This window comes from Anomaloglossus baeobatrachus, chromosome 7, assembly GCF_048569485.1.
Source record: "Anomaloglossus baeobatrachus isolate aAnoBae1 chromosome 7, aAnoBae1.hap1, whole genome shotgun sequence".
Lineage (NCBI taxonomy): Eukaryota > Metazoa > Chordata > Amphibia > Anura > Aromobatidae > Anomaloglossus > Anomaloglossus baeobatrachus.
In genome coordinates, this window is record NC_134359.1 from 197059626 (window position 1) to 197079314 (window position 19689).

General features: G+C 41.5%; 1 protein-coding gene across 3 annotated transcripts in view; it reads left to right on the forward strand.

Annotated features, from left to right (window-relative positions):
• MYO1B (myosin IB) overlaps positions 1-19689 on the forward strand; it is a 362240-nt gene that overhangs the window by 339465 nt on the left and 3086 nt on the right. For all 3 annotated transcript variants that reach the window (XM_075317858.1, XM_075317859.1, XM_075317861.1), the window contains 5 exons: positions 1251-1385; positions 11627-11733; positions 12865-12997; positions 13969-14121; positions 15460-15587. In XM_075317858.1, coding sequence (XP_075173973.1) covers positions 1251-1385; positions 11627-11733; positions 12865-12997; positions 13969-14121; positions 15460-15587 — 656 coding nt within the window. The remainder of the gene's footprint in view (positions 1-1250; positions 1386-11626; positions 11734-12864; positions 12998-13968; positions 14122-15459; positions 15588-19689) is intronic.

Genomic DNA, 19689 nt, shown 5'->3' on the forward strand with positions numbered 1-19689 from the left:
ACATGAAAAAGCCACAACTTCTTCTACTTTCACCACTTGTGTATAAAAATAAGCAAAGCAGGCTTCTGTCCCTAAAAAGGGATAATTTTTGAACTGTTTTTAAAACTTAACTAGCTAAGAAAGTCTGATATTGCAGTGTTCTTAAATGGGCTGGTGGTTACTAACGTATCTGATTTCTCCTCCCCAGATAGTTTGAGGTCATTTGGATAATAATAAGGCTGATTGCGTTAAAAATCTCAAAAGGAGCTCAATACAAGCTTTGGAGATCTCATAGTGTTATATGTGTATTGTCCAAGCAATTAAAGGCTGTGTAGTATTGAGATTCACATTTTGGCATAGTTTTTACTACTCTTTGACCACTTAGTAGAGTTCCATAGATTATGATCTTAAGTTACATTATGTTTAACTAATAATAGTCGTTCTAGAAGAAATTGATACTACTTTATAGGTCTTATTGTTGCAGAACATTTTTTACATTAACCTTTCACTAATTCTGAATCTAAAGATATAAAGTATTTTATTCCTCTTGGAGTGGAGAGGTTTCTTGTCTACTCTTAGCTCAGACCAAGGTCCATCTTACAATCGTCCAACTACGGACTTTTTTTAAAACAGGTTAATGATTATGATGATCGCTACACAATTCTAGGGTACATAATCATATGGGTTTACTCACCTTACCGAATTTTGCCACTCCCTTTCTTAAGCTTCTTGGGTCCCTCCACAATATTCAAGGCTTTCTGTTCCAGCCCCATGAGCATGTGACTGTATCGCATGTCAGTCTGGCTGGAAAACTGATATACGACCTGGGTAGCATTAGAAAAGAAGTGGGGTATAGATAATGACGGTATGCTTAATCTTTTGAGATTTTTTTTATAGAACGCTAGAGTTTGCTTTAAAAAAAAAAATGGGGGTGGGGGGGGGTCAGTGGGTCTGGACAATCCCTTTAATGCCATGCTTGGCTCTTGAGCCACCGGTCTACGATGAGAACAATAGGGATTCTCAGGAGATAATTCAACCTAAAGAGAATAGATGGGCAGAAATGTAAAGTTTTTATAGTCTTCAAGAATTTTATAGAAGCTTTACAGAAGTGCATGGAAGTGTATAGAAATTTAATAGTTTATGCATTTCTTCTGAAAATGATGTGGGGAGAGAGATTTCACGGTTACTTTTTTCTATCACTTGTATGCTGAAGCAGATTATCCAATATTGTCAAATTCCTACTTCTTATTATTTTTTTATCTTTATCACAGATGCAAAAATATTTCTTGGAAATGAAGAACAAGGTTCCCTCAGTATCTCCTATAGACAACAATTGGCCAACAAGGCCTTACCTCTTCTTGGACGCAACACACAAGGAAATGAAGAGGATTTTCCATCTGTGGAGGGTATGCATTTGATTTAGCCGCAAAGCTGTAATCATCTGGTTTTAACGTTTCCAGTGTGTTCATGTTTAGGAGATCTGAGCAAAATATTTCTTTGCAGCTTTGGATCTCAAAAGAGGTGTACAAGCCTTAGAGGGATTGCCAAAGGTTTTAGGCTGACTGGTTGAGCCAATAATGGTGCCCAAGGGAGAAACAATGTTGCTGACAAATCCAATTCTTATACTGCCAATACAGGAGGCGTGTGTGCTGTTCTTTTTTTATTTTTTTTTCCTATGAAGTGTAAAACAAAGCAAATACACAGTACTATAGCCATATCGAAAATACTCTAACAAAGGCCTACCACTTCTTTTGTATTACATTGTCTCGACTCCACTGCACTTCCAAGTGTCTATATGAAAAGTATATTGGTCCTTACCAAAATCATATCCTCATTTTTGTAAGCAGAATACACACAGAAGAAGAAAGTGGCGAGTTCCTTGAAACGTTGATTTTTTTTCTTTTTCTGAGCTAGGGCTTGAATGTGAAGTAATGCATATGTTAAGTGACAAATAACATTGGATTCAGATATATAACATGTTTGCATTAATTAATGTGTGTGACTAATTCTCAGTTCTAAAAGATTTTCTCTTTTGTGCTTCTCTGAAAGGGTACCTGTCCTTTAAAGGAATCCGGTCTTGTTAAAATGCTGTCTGACCTTTGGGCAGCATGTTATAGACTAGGAAGAGATGATCAGATTGCTAAACATTTTTGCAGGAAAAGTTTCAGTAACTCTTCCATTTTATTCATTGAACTCCCTAGTGTTTATGTCTTAGGATTCCAGTGATTCTCTGTGATGGACAGCTATCTCTGCATGTCCAGTCATACAGGTCAGACTGTCAATCACTGAGTAGGACCACCCACTGGACTCCTACATACAACTCTAGAGATTTCAAGTAATAAAATACAAATAATGCTGAATCTTTTTAAAAAAAAAACTATAAATCTTTCTGCTCAGCTTTTTCCATTTAGAAAGGGATGGTCTTACTGCCCTTATTCCCCACATTAAGTTCAAACTTTTGGTACACATACTACTCTAATATATCCAAAACCTTTCCATATTCTTATACTCTGTACCTTGTCACCCAACTAGCCATCAGCATTCTTCTAGCATTGTAGATTTTGGAGCTCCCTTTTCTCTTCCCAGCATCCATTGTTCTTGCCATTATCCAATGCCTAGCTTGCCCAGAAAGTCCTGTGCATTTGAGCCTGTATGTTCCCAAAATCAGGTGATGATAAAGACAAATGATTGTCCTAATTATTGTGCATGTATTTTGAGAGGTTGGTGGTGAAAGCAGTAGGCCATTGTGCGGCTAGCTAAGTTATCATGGTCATAGACAAAAATTCCTATAGTGCCTGGATGGAAAGCTTTTTTATCTGGATATTGGAGCTACTTTTAAGCGGGCTTTACACGCTACAATATTTCTAGCCATTGCTAGCGATATCGTACGCAAAAGCACCCACCCCCTTCGTGCATGCGATATCGTGTGATCGCTGCCGCGGCGAACATTATTGCTACGGCAGCGTCACACGCACTTACCTGGTCGTCGTCGTCGCTGTGACTGCCGAACAATCCCTCCCTCAAGGGGGAGGTGCGTTCGGCGTCACGGCGACGTCACCATGACGTCACTAAGCGGCCGGCCAATCAAAGCAGAGGGGCGGAGACGTAACATCCCGCCCACCTCCTTCCTTCCTCATTGCGGGCGGGATGCAGATAAGGTGAGGTTCCTCGCTCCTGCGGTGTCGCACACAGCGATGTGTGCTGCCGCAGGAACGAGGAACAACATCTATAAACAACCATTAACAATTTTTGGTTTTAGGACGACTTTGGAGGACGTTTAAGGTCGCTGGTAAGTGTTACACGCTGCGATACCGTTAATGACGCCGGATGTGCGTCACTAATGACATGACCCCGATGATAAAACATTAACCATATCGTAGCGTGTAAAGCCCCCTTTAAAGTTAATCAACCTCAAGTGACCCAGTCTGGTCTGACTTAATACAATTTGTGGCTCTCTCGGTGTTTCAATCTAACTCCCATTTTGCCAAGTATAGAGCACTGTATATATGTGATCCCAGCTTTTGGTGGAAGGATAAGTGCTTGACTTTGGGGAGTAAATGAAGATACATAGAAAAAGGTAATGTGCATAGAACTATTATGCTAATTGATAAAACTATTGTTTACTTGTGGAATAAAGAGCCAATTTGTCAAGTAGGTTTGCCAGATTTCTGTTATAAAACTGCTTGAAATGTCTCAGATTTTCTGCGTAACTCAGCAATATGCAAAAAATGAGATTTTTGGGGGCATTTTAGTCCAGTTCTGCCAACTATTTCAAAAGTTGGAGGAGCTTGCATGAGGTATGACCAAGTGCGCTTTTTAAATTCTGCATAATTTGGACCACACAAGTGGAGTACATTACAGCAGATATGTACGTTGGCCCCTGTCTGATGTATGTTTCTAGCAGTGGTGTACAAAAGTTTAAAGATGCACAAAAATCATTGGAAGCACACACTTCTTAATAAATGTAATGAATCTTAATCCAGCGGATATTTAATTAAAAATGGCTTACAAAACGCTGTATTGTAATGAATTTAGTGCCTAAGGTGTTAATGAAAGATATGAATATTAATTTATTCTTCAGAACATATCTGGTGACTATATTGTCTTGCATGTAAAATATGGAACAGAATAATGGCACGTGCATAATCTGTGTAAACCTAGTGAACGAAGGCACAGACATCGGGCCGTATGGGCGCTGTGCTAATTTGCCTAAGGAGACTCCGTGTACGGGTGTGACTTCAGATGGTGTGCGCAACACTTACTGGTTTCTTCAGGCTGGTGCCTATCACCTCGGTCTGGTCCACATTGAAGTTGAAATAGTAACCCACTCAACAAAAGAGTTCACTTGGCAACCAAACTTGTTCAGTTTATTCTTCACACACTTATTACAGACATAGTATCACTCCTCACGGTTCTGGTTCTACTGTTTCTGAGGTACTTTTCTCGACCTGTCCACCACTATCTTGGAACTCATCCTCAAGCTGCTGGGTCTGTGTCTCCGTTTCCCCTTTTCCTTACACCTTTGTACATTTCTGGGCCCTGACAGCTGTCTAGTCTATGACTTCCCTGAGCCCACTGGGGTGTGACTTAAGCTTTGGACCTCACAAGTTTACCTCAGGGTTCCCTGACTTACCGTGACACTGTAGCCATGTCTTCTCTTACTCAAACCCTGCCTTGAACGGACTCTCAGCTCTCTCTGTAACCAGGAAGTGTGTCACTCTGCTAAACACTAGTTCTACCAACCTAGTGAGCCGAACCTGACATTAACTGTTTCGATTCCTTGCAAAGTCTATCTATATAATATTCCTATACTTTATATTGTAGGAGGCTCGACCACCGCATACAAGCATAATAAATATCATTGGTGATGTTTATATCAGCACTCTTTTAATTTAAGTTTATAAAATCTAAAAATAATGGTCTGTACTGCAATCCTGGGTGATATTGTGTAAAAATTAGAATATAAAATTCTAAAAAAGATTTCCTAAATGTTACAAATGGCTAGAGTCACACATTTTAGATCTATATTGTGTAGTATTATGTATTATGGTAGTTTTACTGTCATTTTTTTATTTCTAAAGATGAAAAAATGCTTTGGCAAGATGGCCACCACGCTGGCTCCTCCCCAGCTCCGCCTGATCTGGTAGAGCTGATCCAAAGTGGTGTAAAAAAGTTAAAAGGCGCAAAATTTTTCCAATTTTTCAAAAATTTTACACTAGATTTGAGGTGTTTAAGCTTTTGTGATGCTTTTTACAAACATTTTAAAATGCAGGAAGAAATTGTGTCCAGGAACCCTTAGAAATTAGCCTGGGATCCCTACATTGTTCAGCTCCAATTTACAATAATTGCTGCTCTGTTTAAATGGGGGATGGAAAGAAATTTGTTTATGGCGGAAATGGTGAAATTCCATTCCTGCAGTGATTATAAGCTTGCTTTCTTCTTTTACAGCGGACGTGAACTTATATAATGAATGCAGCTTGTTGTAATAAACCAGCAGCTTTCTTTAGGCAAAGCTTGGAAATGCTCGATTTTCATGACTATATCATTGTTCATGAGCAGCAGCATTACTGCCAGTTACTGTATAAGCAATCACAGAGTATCGGGGTGTATTCATATATTGCGTCTACCTTGGATTTGAGTCTTCTCTTATCAGTGGTTCTGAAAATCATTGTTTCCAGCCTTGCTTCACAACTTTTCATAATGATGTAATAAAGCATTAAAGCACTAACCTTCTTGGATGAGTCTAATTCACATTTTTTTTTCTAAAGCATTGGTTTTAACCCTTGCATGTAATCTGAGGCTGAGTTCACATGTCCTATAATCATCCGTTAGAACGGCTCCTGCATAGATCCGTTGGGAATCTGATTTCTGCCAGATCCATTTTTTTAACATGGGAGTCTATGGACAATGGATCCGTTAACGGATTGCTATTTATCTTCCATTTGTAATGGATCCGGTAAGAAAACAATGGATATGTTATTATTGCAAGTACAACGGATGGCTAAATAGCAATCTGTCAACGGATCCGTCGTTGTCCATAGACTACACATGTTAAAAACTGATCCAAAAGACATCCATTATTTAACAACGGACAAAATAGTAGTGTTTGAACAACTTTTTTTGCCAACAGATCTGTGATAATGGATGATTATAGGACATGTGAACCCAGCCTTAGAGACTCATGCACATAGTATAATGTGAGCCAACATAATACTCTGAACGCAGAGGTACCCACGTCTTTTTTGTTAGATACCGCTAGTTGATGTACACTTAAAATGGGTATTCATACCTCAGCCATCAGAGGTGGTAGGAATATAGAAAGGCTGCGCTATACTTTTTATGTTACTCCTATAAAAGTACATGGAGGTTATAGAAACCACATATATTGGCCTGCTTGTTTGTCTAATCCTATCCACCTTTGCCCACAGCATATAGATACATTATAATCCCAGATACAAATGTCTGTGATGGGAATACCCCTTTAATAACAAGCATAATGGTTATAGTGGACAATACCTCTGAAATAGTGGTTTCCACTGATAAAACCGACGTGTGCCTCTGTATGAAAATGTAGGAACAATACTGACCGATATATTTCTATGGGCACATTATTATAGATCCATGAGAGATGGATCCATAAAAGTGATCTGCTCCTTTTGCCACCAAATAGTGGTAGCACCATTTTGTTACTATGTAAGAATGAGCATTCACTCCACAGAACACGTTTCCATTCCTCCACAGTCTAGATGTGGAGCACTTTAGGCTACTAAATCTTACGCTTTGCATTGTGCTTGGTGGAATAAGGCATGCAGCTAGTTAATATTGAAAATCCATGTAATGCCGCTCCTGATGCTCATATTCTGTGCCGATATTCATGCCACACAAGACTTGTAGCTTTGCAGTTTTTGAGTTAAGTGAGCATTGTCACCTTGTAAGTACGCGATTAACCCATTCTTTATTTTCACATTGTTTGCACTTTGTTGCTGTCGTTACTAAATGCTTCCACTTTTCAATAATACCAGTGACGTAACTAGAGTTTGATGAGCTCAGGTGCAAAGTTTGGACCTGCCCCCCTCCTGCTCCACCGATACTCGGTGTATGGGATAATGATGCCAACAGTCGGGGTACGAGATCATGACGCTGACACTTGGCTCTTTCCCTCAGCACCCAGGTGTCCCATGATCTGAAATTTCTCTTTCTATCAGCATCCAGCTTTCCTGTGATCTGATATCCATCTTGTCCTCGGCACTCAGCTTCCCCATGCTCTGCTATATATCTTTCCCTCAGCACCCAGCTGTTCCATTTCAGAGCAAGTGAAAGCTGGGTGCTGAGAGAAGATGTATAGCAGAGCACGGGAAAGCTGGGTGCTGAGGGAAAGAGCCTTTTTCTCTCAGCACAAAACCTTCCCAACCCATGCTTGTGTTTTTTGTCCCCCTTCATATACAATTCTCCAAATACAATAATGCCCCCCACATAGCATTCCATATAGTATAAAGTGTCCAACATAACCCTTCATATATTAGAATGCACCCTCATAGTCCTCCATGTATTATAATGCCTTTCCCATAGTTCTCCATATATAAAGTAGCCCTTAAAGCTCTCCAATTATTATAATGCATCTCCCATAGTCCTCCATGTATTATAATTAACCCCATAGTACGGCATATACTATACTGCACCACATAGTATCTCCATATTTTATAATGCACCCCCATAGTCCATGTATAATGTAGCCCCCATAGTCCTCCATATATTATAATGCAGCCTCCATAGTCCTATATGTATTATAATGCAGCCCCATAGACCTTCATTATGCATTATTCACCCCCTTAGTCCTCCATGTATAATGCACCCCTATAGTCCATGTATAAGGTGTCCTTCATATTGCATCATGCGGCCCCATAGACCTCCATGTATAATGCAGCCCCATAGACCTCCATGTGTAATGCAGCCCCCGTAGACCTCCATATGTAAAGCAGCCCCATAGACCTCCATGTGTAATTCAGCCCCCATAGATCTCCTTGTGTAATGCAGCCCCTGTAGACCTCCATGTGTAAAGCAGCCCCATAGACATCCATGTGTAATGCATCCCCATAGACCTCCATGTGTAATTCAGCCCCCATAGATCTCCTTGTGTAATGCAGCCCCTGTAGACCTCCATGTGTAAAGCAGCCCCCGTACACCTCCATGTGTAAAGCAGCCCCATAGACCTCCATGTGTAATGCAGCCCCCATAGACCTCCATGTGTAATGCATCCCCATAGACCTCCATGTGTAATGCAGCCCCCATAGATCTCCATGTGTAATGCAGCCCCCGTAGACCTCCATATGTAAAGCAGCCCCATAGACCTCCATGTGTAATTCAGCCCCCATAGATCTCCTTGTGTAATGCAGCCCCTGTAGACCTCCATGTGTAAAGCAGCCCCCGTACACCTCCATGTGTAAAGCAGCCCCATAGACCTCCATGTGTAATGCAGCCCCATAGACCTCCATGTGTAATGCATCCCCATAGACCTTCATGTGTAATGCAGCCTCCATAGATCTCCATGTGTAATGCAGCCCCCGTAGACCTCCATATGTAAAGCAGCCCCCGTAGACCTCCATGTGTAATGCAGCCCCATAGACCTCCATGTGTAATGCAGCCCCCATAGACCTCCATGTGTAATGCAGCCCCCATAGACCTCCATGTGTAATGCAGCCCCCATAGATCTCCATGTGTAATGCGGCCCCATAGATCTCCATGTGTAATGCAGCCCCATAGGACTTTGACCACCATGTACTCACTGATTAAAAAAACAAACAAGTCCTCACCTTTCTTCGTTCCCACGCTGCTCTGTTCTTACCTCTCTCCTCGTTCCCCCACTGCTCCAGTCAGCGTCCTCCCGTACTGCATTCTGCAGTCACAGCACAGGCTACAGTGCATTCACACAGTGGTGACGTCAGCACCCTCGGCTGCACAGTGACATCGAGGGCAGGCACAGGGGAGAATGATGAAGCATGGAGCGGAGCGTGCTGCTCCACGCTTCATTATTGCTGTGTGCGTTGACGAGTGAGGGGGCCCAGAGCCGCTGCCACTGACACCGGGCCCCCTCGACTCATATACTAGTCATGTGATCTGCCACGGTACAGCGCAGCTCCTCTCTCATAGAGAATTGCCGGCTGCTGATCTGTATGGCGATGGCGACCACTGCGACCGTGGTCATTACGCCCCTGAATAATACCATTCATAACTGATTATGGAATATTTAGGAGGGAAGAAATGTAATGAACTGACTTTTTGCCAGGGTTATTACAGAACCCGGCTAAAATAAATTTTTTCCACAAATGTTAGTTACGGCCGCTGTCACATCGCTGTGCGCTCTTTTTTATACATCTGTATCAATGATACTGGAGAAAAAAATCTGAATTCAGTGATTAGGATGTACCCCAATTATAGATGAGCAAACCTGTGGAAGTTGGGTTCAGCGGGTTCAGCTGGACTTTGGATAGAGTTCAGTTTTGGACTCAAACTTGATCTGAACCCCAATGTAAGTCAGTAATTGGGCAGTTTGGGTCTCAGACCACATGCAGCCAACAATGAACAGAACACTTTCGGAATCAGGTGGGCATGTTTTTTTAATTTTTTTGCTTGTAGCACTTTACATCTGATAATATTGTTGTGATGCGAGCTGATCGAACACTGCATGCGCTCGCGCTGGGCTGGGTACCGAGTGTACCCGAGCACAACGATGACGCTCAAGTGGTTTGCATACGTAAAGCACCCGAACTCCGACACTGATTCTTTTTTTTTTTTGTAAAGTCTGTATTCGGTACGAACACAGAACTTTACTTTTCAGGTTTGCTCGTCTCTAAACCAATACCTTTGTCCATTTAGTGTATATCTCTGTAAAGAACCCAGGTAAGAAAAAAGTTCTATATTAAATATGTTCATTGCAAAACAAGCAATCATTACTATTACATGTATGTCGATTGGTATTGAATTAATGGTGCCCTACAACTTTGTAATTCACTTTTTTCTCTATCTCGTTCTGTTTTCGAAATAAAAATGCTAACTCTGTTGCTTTCCACCAGGAGGCGTAATAGGTGGTTTTATTGTGTTGCGCATGGCTACTTTACTATACTTAGACACCACTTCTATGCCTATAGCTGCCGCCGTTCTCTCAAGTTAATGGTGGTGGACAGGATATGGGTGGACACACTATATATATATATATATATATATATATATATATATATATATATATATATATATATATATATATATATATATATATATATATATATATATATATATATATATATATATATATATATATATATATATATATATTACAGTACAGACCAAAAGTTTTTGACACACCTCCTCATTCAAAGAGTTTTCTTTATTTTCATGACTAAGAATTGTAGATTCACATTGAAGGCATCAAAACTATGAATGGAAACATGTAGAATGAAATACTTAAAAAAGTGTGAAACAACTGAAAATATGTCTTATATTCTAGATTCTTCAAAGTAGCCACCTTTTGCTTTCATTACTACTTTGCACACTCTTGGCATTCTACTGATGAGCTTCAAGAGGTAGTCACCGGAAATGGTTTACCAATAGTCTTGAAGGAGTTCCCAGAGATGCTTAGCACTTGTTGGCCCTTTTGCCTTCACTCTGCGGTCCAGCTCACCCCAAACCATCTTGATTGGGTTCAGGTCTGGTGACTGTGGAGACCAGGTCATCTCGCGTAGCACCCCATCACTCTCCTTAGTCAAATAGCCCTTACACAGCCTGGAGGTGTGTTTGGGGTCATTGTCCTGTTGAAAAATAAATTATGGTCCAACTAAACACAAACTGGATGGAATAGCACACCGCTGCCAGATGCTGTGGTAGGCATGCTGGTTATGTATACCTTCAATTTTCAATACATCCCCAACAGCAGCAAAGCACCCCCACACCAAAACACCTCCTCCTCCATGCTTCACGGTGGGTACCAGGCATGTAGAGCCAATCCGTTCACCCTTCCTACAAAGACATGGTGGTTGGATTCAAAGATCTCAAATTTGGACTCATCAGACCAAAGCACAGATTTCCACTGGTCTAATGTCCATTTCTTGTGTTCTTTAGCCCAAACAAGTCTCCTCTGCTTGTTGCCTGTCCTTAGCAGTGGTTTCCTAGCAGCTATTTCACCATGAAGGCCTGCTGCACAAAGTCTCCTCGTAATAGTTGTTCTAGAGATGAGAAGGTGTGTCCAAACTTTTGGTCTGTACTGTATATACGTGTGTGTGTGTGTATGTATATATATATATATAATTTTTTTTATTATTATTTATTTATTTTTTTATATATATAGTATTTTTTTTTAAGTATTCCTTGTAGGAGAAATTTAGGAGTGATACCATACTACAATCTGCACTGATTTACTATAATGATCTTAGCTGTCTGGTCAATTTGTAGCCGTAATGACAGTTTTTTTTTATTTTGTAATAAAAATTACTTAAGAGTAACTTTTTCTTTCTTCTTTTTTTCCATTTCTTAATGAGTAGAATCTTATAATAGGAACAAGGGGTGACAAAACCATGGAAATTTGTGGAAATAGACTCCTATGTTAGAATGCTTACAATAGATCTTACAATTTAGTCTTCCTTTTCTATTTTTCTAGTGCAAGAAGTACAGGGATCAGTTTACAGAACAGAAAAAGTTCATATATGATGAAAAACTGGAAGCAAGTGAACTCTTCAAAGAGAAGAAGTCTTTGTACCCTGCCAGGTAACTTGTTTTTGTTGTCTTTGTTTTTTTTAACTATTTTAAGGTCTTTTTAAGTATTTTTAAGTTCTTAATGCTTATCTAAAATTTTTATTTTACAGCTACATGGAACTTGTGATCTAAATGATCCAGACTTAGTTTGTGTTGTTGTACTCCCACATCATGTCTAATGTAAGGCTTTCTGTTCATGATCCAATGACCAGGCAAATAACTATTGTGTTGTGGTCGCAAAGGGTGCTACTGCAATCAGGCTCATGTGGAAGAGGTGCCTGCTGACACCACTGTCTATTTGTAGCCTTGGATGCACATTCAGCTGAAATGTATTGCAGTGTAGAGACCCGTGTAGCTCCCTGCACTGGAATACACACCGTCGACCAATCAAAGGCCAACTGCTGATGTTGGGTTGCCTATCACGATTTAGAGCAGTACATTGCAGGGACGTCATTCACTACCCATGCTGGCATGGCAAAGTCTGCTGCTGTCTTCTGCACTGGCTATGGAAGAGGATACCACACGTCATGAGAGCAGTTGAAACAAAAACTAATTGTTTTTTTTTTAAATTGTTCTAGAGTAGAGCAGCTGAATGGGGAACATTATACCTGGAAAGAGCACAGGATGTGTGATAGTATACCTGCAAGGGGCCTAGGATGGGGGCATTATACCTGGAAGAGGCCCAAGATGGCAGAGAATGTTATAGGATGGGGGAGTATAATTACTGGAAGAAACCAGGACTGAGGACATTATTACTGGAAACAGCCAGGATGGGGAATATTATTACAGGATGGGGGACATTATTACATGGTGGACCATCATGTATGTCTTTATTGGATCTACAGTGCTACAAAAGCCCATACACCAACATGAATGTGGGGCTTATCATATTGTTCTCTAGTTATGCCATTACCAATGATCATAATTAAGCAGGCATTCACTATGGATCAGGTGAATACGAAAGAGGTGTCCAGCTTCCTCAGCAAAAATATGGAGGATCGGAGGATCTTGCATTAAAACATGATATTTATTAAATCATTAAAATCCATAAAATGTACAAAATCCATAAAAAAAGAAACTCCAGCTCTACCTTATGTACGTTGGTTAGTAAATGCCCAACTAATCTGTACAATCTTATTTCAGTGTTGGCCAGCCATTCCAAGGAGATTATTTAGAAATCAGCAAAAATCCTAAATATAAGAAACTAAGTGATGTCATTGAAGATAAAATAATAATTGCGGACTCTGTGAGTAAAATCAACCGAGCCAATGGAAAGGTGAGATATTTCAGTTTAGATTTTGCGTCCGTAGGTTTAAGGACATTTCCACCTGAGATTTCTCACTGTAAATGTTTGATGATGATGAAAATAAAAAGTAACTCTACAACAAATACCAATTTGTGAGCATCCACCACCCCTATCTCTTCCCTTCTGAAGCAATGAAGCCGTGATCTTTCAAGACCCAAAATTCCATTTTCCTTGATATTACCATGAACTTAAACTACACAGCTTTCACTTGTGATTTCTCGAGTATAAACGTGAAATGTGTTCATTTTCTAGGGGAAGCTTAAGAGCAGCACTACAGTGCTTTTTTTTATTTTTTTACTAACACCACTGAAGTGGTGCTTTAAATGGATGTCCCCTGCCCCCGGTCTTATACTTACCTTCTGCCACTTCATCCTTTTCCAGTGTTGTTACGGTCGGTCTGTGCTGAAAAGTCACTAGCTGTTTTTTCAGTGTTTCATGGAGCTCGCAAGTGGTCACTCAACAGCTCTACATGGGAGCATCGTTCTTTCTCTCATAGAGATGCATTGAGCACCTGTGGTGTACCTAATGACTTGGCTACGTCACTCCTATCATGCCACAGGCTATCTCAGTATATGCAGGGTAGTAGTTTTGCAACAGCGAAGAGTCACAGGTTGGAGTCCGCTGCTTTAGGAGAAGTGAGCAATAACCACTTCTTTCACTAACGTGTCCCATTAGACCAGCACCAGACAATTTTGTACATGAGACTTTGAATTGAATCTCAATGGAAAATGTTGTGGTTGACCAAAAAGTTGTCCAATTATATCATAAAGCAAGTTTGACCCTTCTTTTTGATATGAGAAGAGCTGAAGATGTTGTTGCTTGCATTAAAAAAACAACAATTTATTACTTCTCGATGTCTTGCACGTAGTCTTGGTAAACATGCATTTTAGTGGGATAGTAGGTTTGCCTCAAATCAACTAAGCATTCCTTCAAATCCTCAGGGAGCAACCCGAATTTTCCTGTTGACAAAGAGTAATGTCGTTATTGCTGACCACAAGTCAGGCCAGATCAAGCTGGAAGTTCCTCTGGGAGATGTCACCAAAGTGAGCATGAGTGCCCAAAACGACGGTTTCTTTGCACTCCATCTCAAAGAGGTATGTCTGTTGTGCATTATGCTACACTTTTGTTCTTTGGAGATGATAGCCTCTAAAAAGCGTTCTTAAATTATAATCTGTGTAGAAAAGCTATGACAACGGGCTTTATGTATTAAAGGGAACCTGTCAGGTGCAATATGTACCCAGAACCACGAGCAGTTCTGGGTGCATATTGCTAATCCCTGCCTAACCGTCCATGTATCTAGTAGCATAGATAAACAGATCGTTAGAAAAAGTATTTCTAGAGATTGTATATTATATGCTAATGAGTGAGGGGACTAGTCCCAAGGGCGTTATATCCCCCTCTTAGCATGTTACCACCCATCTATTGTCCATGGAACCCTGACAACTGTGAAGTGACCTGATGATTGACCTGGTTGGGGGGAACCTGTCGGCTGATGATGCTCTCCCCATCATGCTAATTGCAATGTTCTGCTACTTGTGTGTTTCAGTAGAGATAACATGAGAAGCACATTACATTGAAAGAAGTTTCTTCTGGATACTATAAAAGTTTATTGACTTTTAATTTAAGCGGAAAACCATAGTGGGATCTTTTAGAAATTCGGTCTTAGATTTCTAGCTTCGGGACTTTGGTTGTGTATGCCACTTTTGCTATAGAAAAAAAAAATATCTTCCTTTTAAACTTAAAACCTTTTTTACCATCCTAAATCTCCCTGTTCCTGTAAAGGAATCATCCCATCTTGTACATTTATGGCTTTACCATAAATTTCAAATGGACGTGGACCCCACTACTAGGACCTACTTCTCTCTTCGTGGGCCCATCACATGCTGGACAGTCAGCTGTCTAGGCCCAGGGAGCCGATATGGCTTTTGGTATTACCTGACTTACTGTTTCTGGTCTAAGGACCCACAGTTGGGGCTGCAGTCTGTCAATAATACAAAGGGTTCTGTTCCTGAAAAAGCTACAGTGCAATGAAATAAGCATTCTTGGTTTCTGTAAAAATGTGCTGTGCCGCAACAATTAATCGTCAGTGATTGACTTTGACTTTTATGGGATGGGGAAGCCCTCTAAATCTCATATTTCCTAGAATATTTCTTTAATACATGAATGTAACTTGCCTTAATATGTAAAGAGCTGAGGTTCTTACCTCTTCTAGTATAAACTGGGTTACTGGGTCATATTGTGTAAGACGAAACGTGGCTTTTATAAAGTTACACGCAGATGGGATTTCTGAGGTTGTAAATGTGCTGGCACAGCAAAAGCTGTGCTCAGTGTTGACTCATCAGACTTCCAACATTCATAATCTTATGTAACATTGCAAATTGCCATTAAAAGACAATTTCCATATTGACTGTTTTCCATCTTTTTACACCAAGGGTTCTGCCGCAGCTTCTAAGGGTGATTTCCTCTTCAGCAATGATCATCTAATAGAGATGGCTACCAAGCTTTATCGAACTACCCTGATGCAGACAAAGCAAAAGATTATCATAGAGATTGCAGATGAGTATGTATCATTAGTTTATTAAAAATTGTGATATGGAACATGTTCAACAGACTAAATTCAGTCAAGGTTGACTACAAAGAATGATCATATTGAGGGGGTTTTATCAAAGCTTTATTTGTCCATCTGATCTTGATTGAAATCTTGGCCTTCGTTCTGCAACCATACAGCACATGGGCGCCTGGAAGTCTGATTGAGCAATCTCTAAAAAATAAGGGGAAAAAAGACTATATGAAAAACAAAACTGAGGCTGCTCTGTCCCGGCAGAATGTCTCAGAAGCACATCTCCAACTGTAAAGCTTATTGTATGCATGTTATGTAGTAATTCCTAATATATGGTCTGTGCAGTGGGTCCTTTTTAGCTGATATTACAGGGCTCTGGCTGCAGAACGATACAGCATAGTATATGTGCAGCCCCCATCACTTTACCCCTGCTTACTTATGAATGTCTTCCTTTGGATCAAAATTACTGCCCCTACATGTAAGACAAGAACATTTTAATTGCCAAGACTGCTTTCTACCTAAAAGTAATCTTACTACTAATGGTATTAGTATTCTGTACATTGAGTGCCTACAAGTAATATAAAGTCAAACATTACCAGTCTAAAATGTATGGGTTAACTCTAACAAATACAGTATACAGCTGCACTCTGAGACGCCAAGATATGCAAACATCGAATAAAGCAATTTGAACATGCATTACTGCTAAGGAAATAAATTGAAAAATTGAGACACTTAGGGCATAAAAAAGGCCAGTTTCATGTGAGCCAAGTATAAGTATAAGTTTCATGTTCAGTTTGCACCTGTTCACACTTGTCTGTTAGGAAGTGCCATCAGTTTTCTTATTTTAAAATGTATGGGTTGTCTTCTGATGGTACAAAATTTTTTCTAGTAGTATGCTAGTAAATTTATGTGTATGTTCACCATTAGCCAGTTGACAAATGCAATTAATCTACATTAGAAGGTAAGAAACGGTTTACATTACCATATTTTTCATTTTATAAGATGCACCCTAAATTTAGAGATAAAAAAAAGGAGAAAAAACCTGGGGTCCGTCTTATACTCCAGTGTTGTCTTACCGGAGAGGGGTGGCAGCGGTGGTGGAGCGGGGTCACAGGAGGCAAAGGCTGTGCTGGCAGCGGCGGCGGGTCAGTGCTGGCAGCGGCGGCGGGTCAGTGCTGGCAGTGGAAGCTGCGGTGGTTGTGTGGTGGAGCAGGCTGATGCGGCGAGTGTCCCAGATGCTCTGTCGGTGGTCCGGGCATCAAAGAAATGGCACCCGGAGTGCGCAGATGGAGCTCTCATTGAAGATCTCAATCTGCGCTCGCGCTGACTCCGGGCACCATCATTTGAAGCCCGAACCGCGGACAGACCATCTGGGACAACCGCCGCATAGCCACCGCATCTTCCGCTGCCAGCACAGCCACCGCAGTCCGCACAGCCAGCCGGTAGCCCGCACAGAGTGGCAGCCAGCAGGCCACCCGCCCACCCACCTGGCCGCTGGCTCAGAGAGGCAGCCACCCACACGCACCAACAGGCCCCTGGCCACCCGCACAGAGCGCCACACAGACAGCCCCTTGCCAATTCTCCATCTCCTCGTAAGCTATATTCGGATTTTAAGACGCACTACTCATTTTCCTCCCAAATTTTTGGGACGAAAAGTGCGTCTTATAATCCAAAAAATACGGTACTTGAGCTATGCTGGTCTTCAGTTGCATTTAAAATTATTCTGGCATTGAAGTTAAAATTTCCTTTAACTAATTCAACAGTATTATATTCTAATATAGTGAAAACACAATCCTCTAGAAAGTAAAGCAGGGAACAGAAATAATAATGGTGATGATAATAATTACACAGTATTCAAGAAATCCACTCTCCAATATAAGTGGAGTGGATACTAATACAAGGGAGAAGGGCGATATTCACTAGCGAAATGTTACCTCTCTGCTTTGTATTAGAACATTAACCATACATATAGACATAGAGGGATCTCTTCTCTGTTTTCTTTTATATCAATTATAGTACAGGAACATTGCTTTCATACATTACATGGATGTCCTATATAGTTCAGTGCGCACTGTGTCACCAGGTGACATTTTAAAAAAATTACCAATTTTTTCAATCATGTTTTTATAGTTTATTTAACTTCTTTATTTTTTTTTATTTTAGCAATGCTATACATAGCATTGCACATAATCTGGATAAAAATAAAAAATAGAATGCTTACAAGACACTAGCCACTTTAGGTTTTTAAGCTGGTGTCACACACAGCGACAACGACAACGACGTCGCTGCTACGTCACCATTTTCTGTGACGTTGCAGCGACGTCCCGTCGCTGTCGCTGTGTGTGACATCCAGCAACGACCTGGCCCCTGCTGTGAGGTCGCCGGTCGTTGCTGAATGTGCAGCTTCATTTTTTGGTCATCACTCTCCCGCTGTGACACACACATCGCTGTGTGTGACAGCGAGAGAGCGACGAAATGAAGCGAGCAGGGAGCAGGAGCCGGCGTCTGGCAGCTGCGGTAAGCTGTAACCTGCGTAAACATCGGGTAACCAAGGGAAGACCTTTCCCTGGTTACCCGATATTTACCTTCGTTACCAGCCTCCGCCCTTGCTGCCAGTGCCGGCTCCTGCTCTGTGCACATGTGGCTGCAGTACACATCAGGTAATTAACCCGATGTATACTGTAGCAAGGAGAGCAAGGAGCCAGCGCTAAGCAGTGTGCGCGGCTCCCTGCTCTCTGCACTGTGACATGTAGCTGCAGCACACATCGGGTTAATTAACCCGATGTGTACTGTACCTAGGAGAGCAAGGAGCCAGCGCTAAGCGCGGCTCCCTGCTCTCTGCACATGTAGCACAGCGACGTTATGATCGCTGCTTCTGCTGTGTTTGACAGCTAAGCAGCAATCATAACAGCGACTTACAAGGTCGCTGTTACGTCACCGAAAATTGTGACGTAACAGCGACGTCGTTGTCGCTGTCACTTAGTGTGAACCCAGCTTTAGACTCTACTCTAATTTTCTATTGTTTCAGGAAATAACACATGGACATTTGCCACTATGGTCGGATACCAACCTTTTGAAGCCTCTAATGAGCTTGTGTAAAGGTGTTATCTGTGAAGTGGCCTATTGTGATTGATGGACCCCGTGTTATCAGTTGTGTATAAAGGATGTAGGCTCTGCTCCCATGTCCAGTAAGGCTAGGTTCACACACTGCGTTTTTTTGACGCTGCGTTTTTGTGCGTTTTTTGCGGCAAAAAACGCACAAAAACGCACCCCCATCAAAAAAACGCTTCAAAACGCACACGTTTTTGCCGAGATTTGGTGCGTTTTTTGCTGCATTTTTGCTCACTGCGTCTTTATGCGTTTATCAGTGAACAAAAAAAAAGGACTGATGTCATTTCCTTCTTCAATATGTTCTTCATTCTCTACTAGTGTATGCAGGAGAGCCAACAGCTGCAGAACTACAAGGCTCAGCATACTCCATCCAATAGTGTATGCAGGAGAGCAGACAGCAGCTGCAGAACTACAAGGTTCAGCATCCTCCATCCAGGACTGTATGCTGGAGGGAGAGTCAGGGGGAGCAGACCTACAAGGCTCAGCATCCTCCATCCAATAGTGTATGTAGGAGAGCAGACAGCAGCTGTCGAACTACAAGGCTCAGCATCCTCCATCCAATAGTGTATGCAGGAGAGCAGACAGCAGCTGTCGAACTACAAGGCTCAGCATCCTCCTTCCAGGACTGTATGCAGGATTTCTTTGCCCCCCCCCCCAAACAAAACAAATGACGTGGGCTTCGCCATATTTTTGTATGCTAGCCAGGTACAGCAGGCAGGTACGGGCTGCCCCCAACCCCCAGCTGCCTATTTGTACCCGGCTGGGAACCAAAAATATAGAGAAGCCCTTTTTTTTAATTATTTCATGAATTTCATGAAATATTAAAAAAAAAAATGACGTGCGCTTCGCCTAATTTTTGTGTCCAGCCGGGTACAACTAGGCAGCTGGGGATTGGGATCCACAGTGTAGGGTGCCCATGCTTTCTGGGCACCCCCGCTGCGAAATGCAGTCCGCAGCCACCCCAGAAAATGGCGCTTTCATAGAAGCGCCA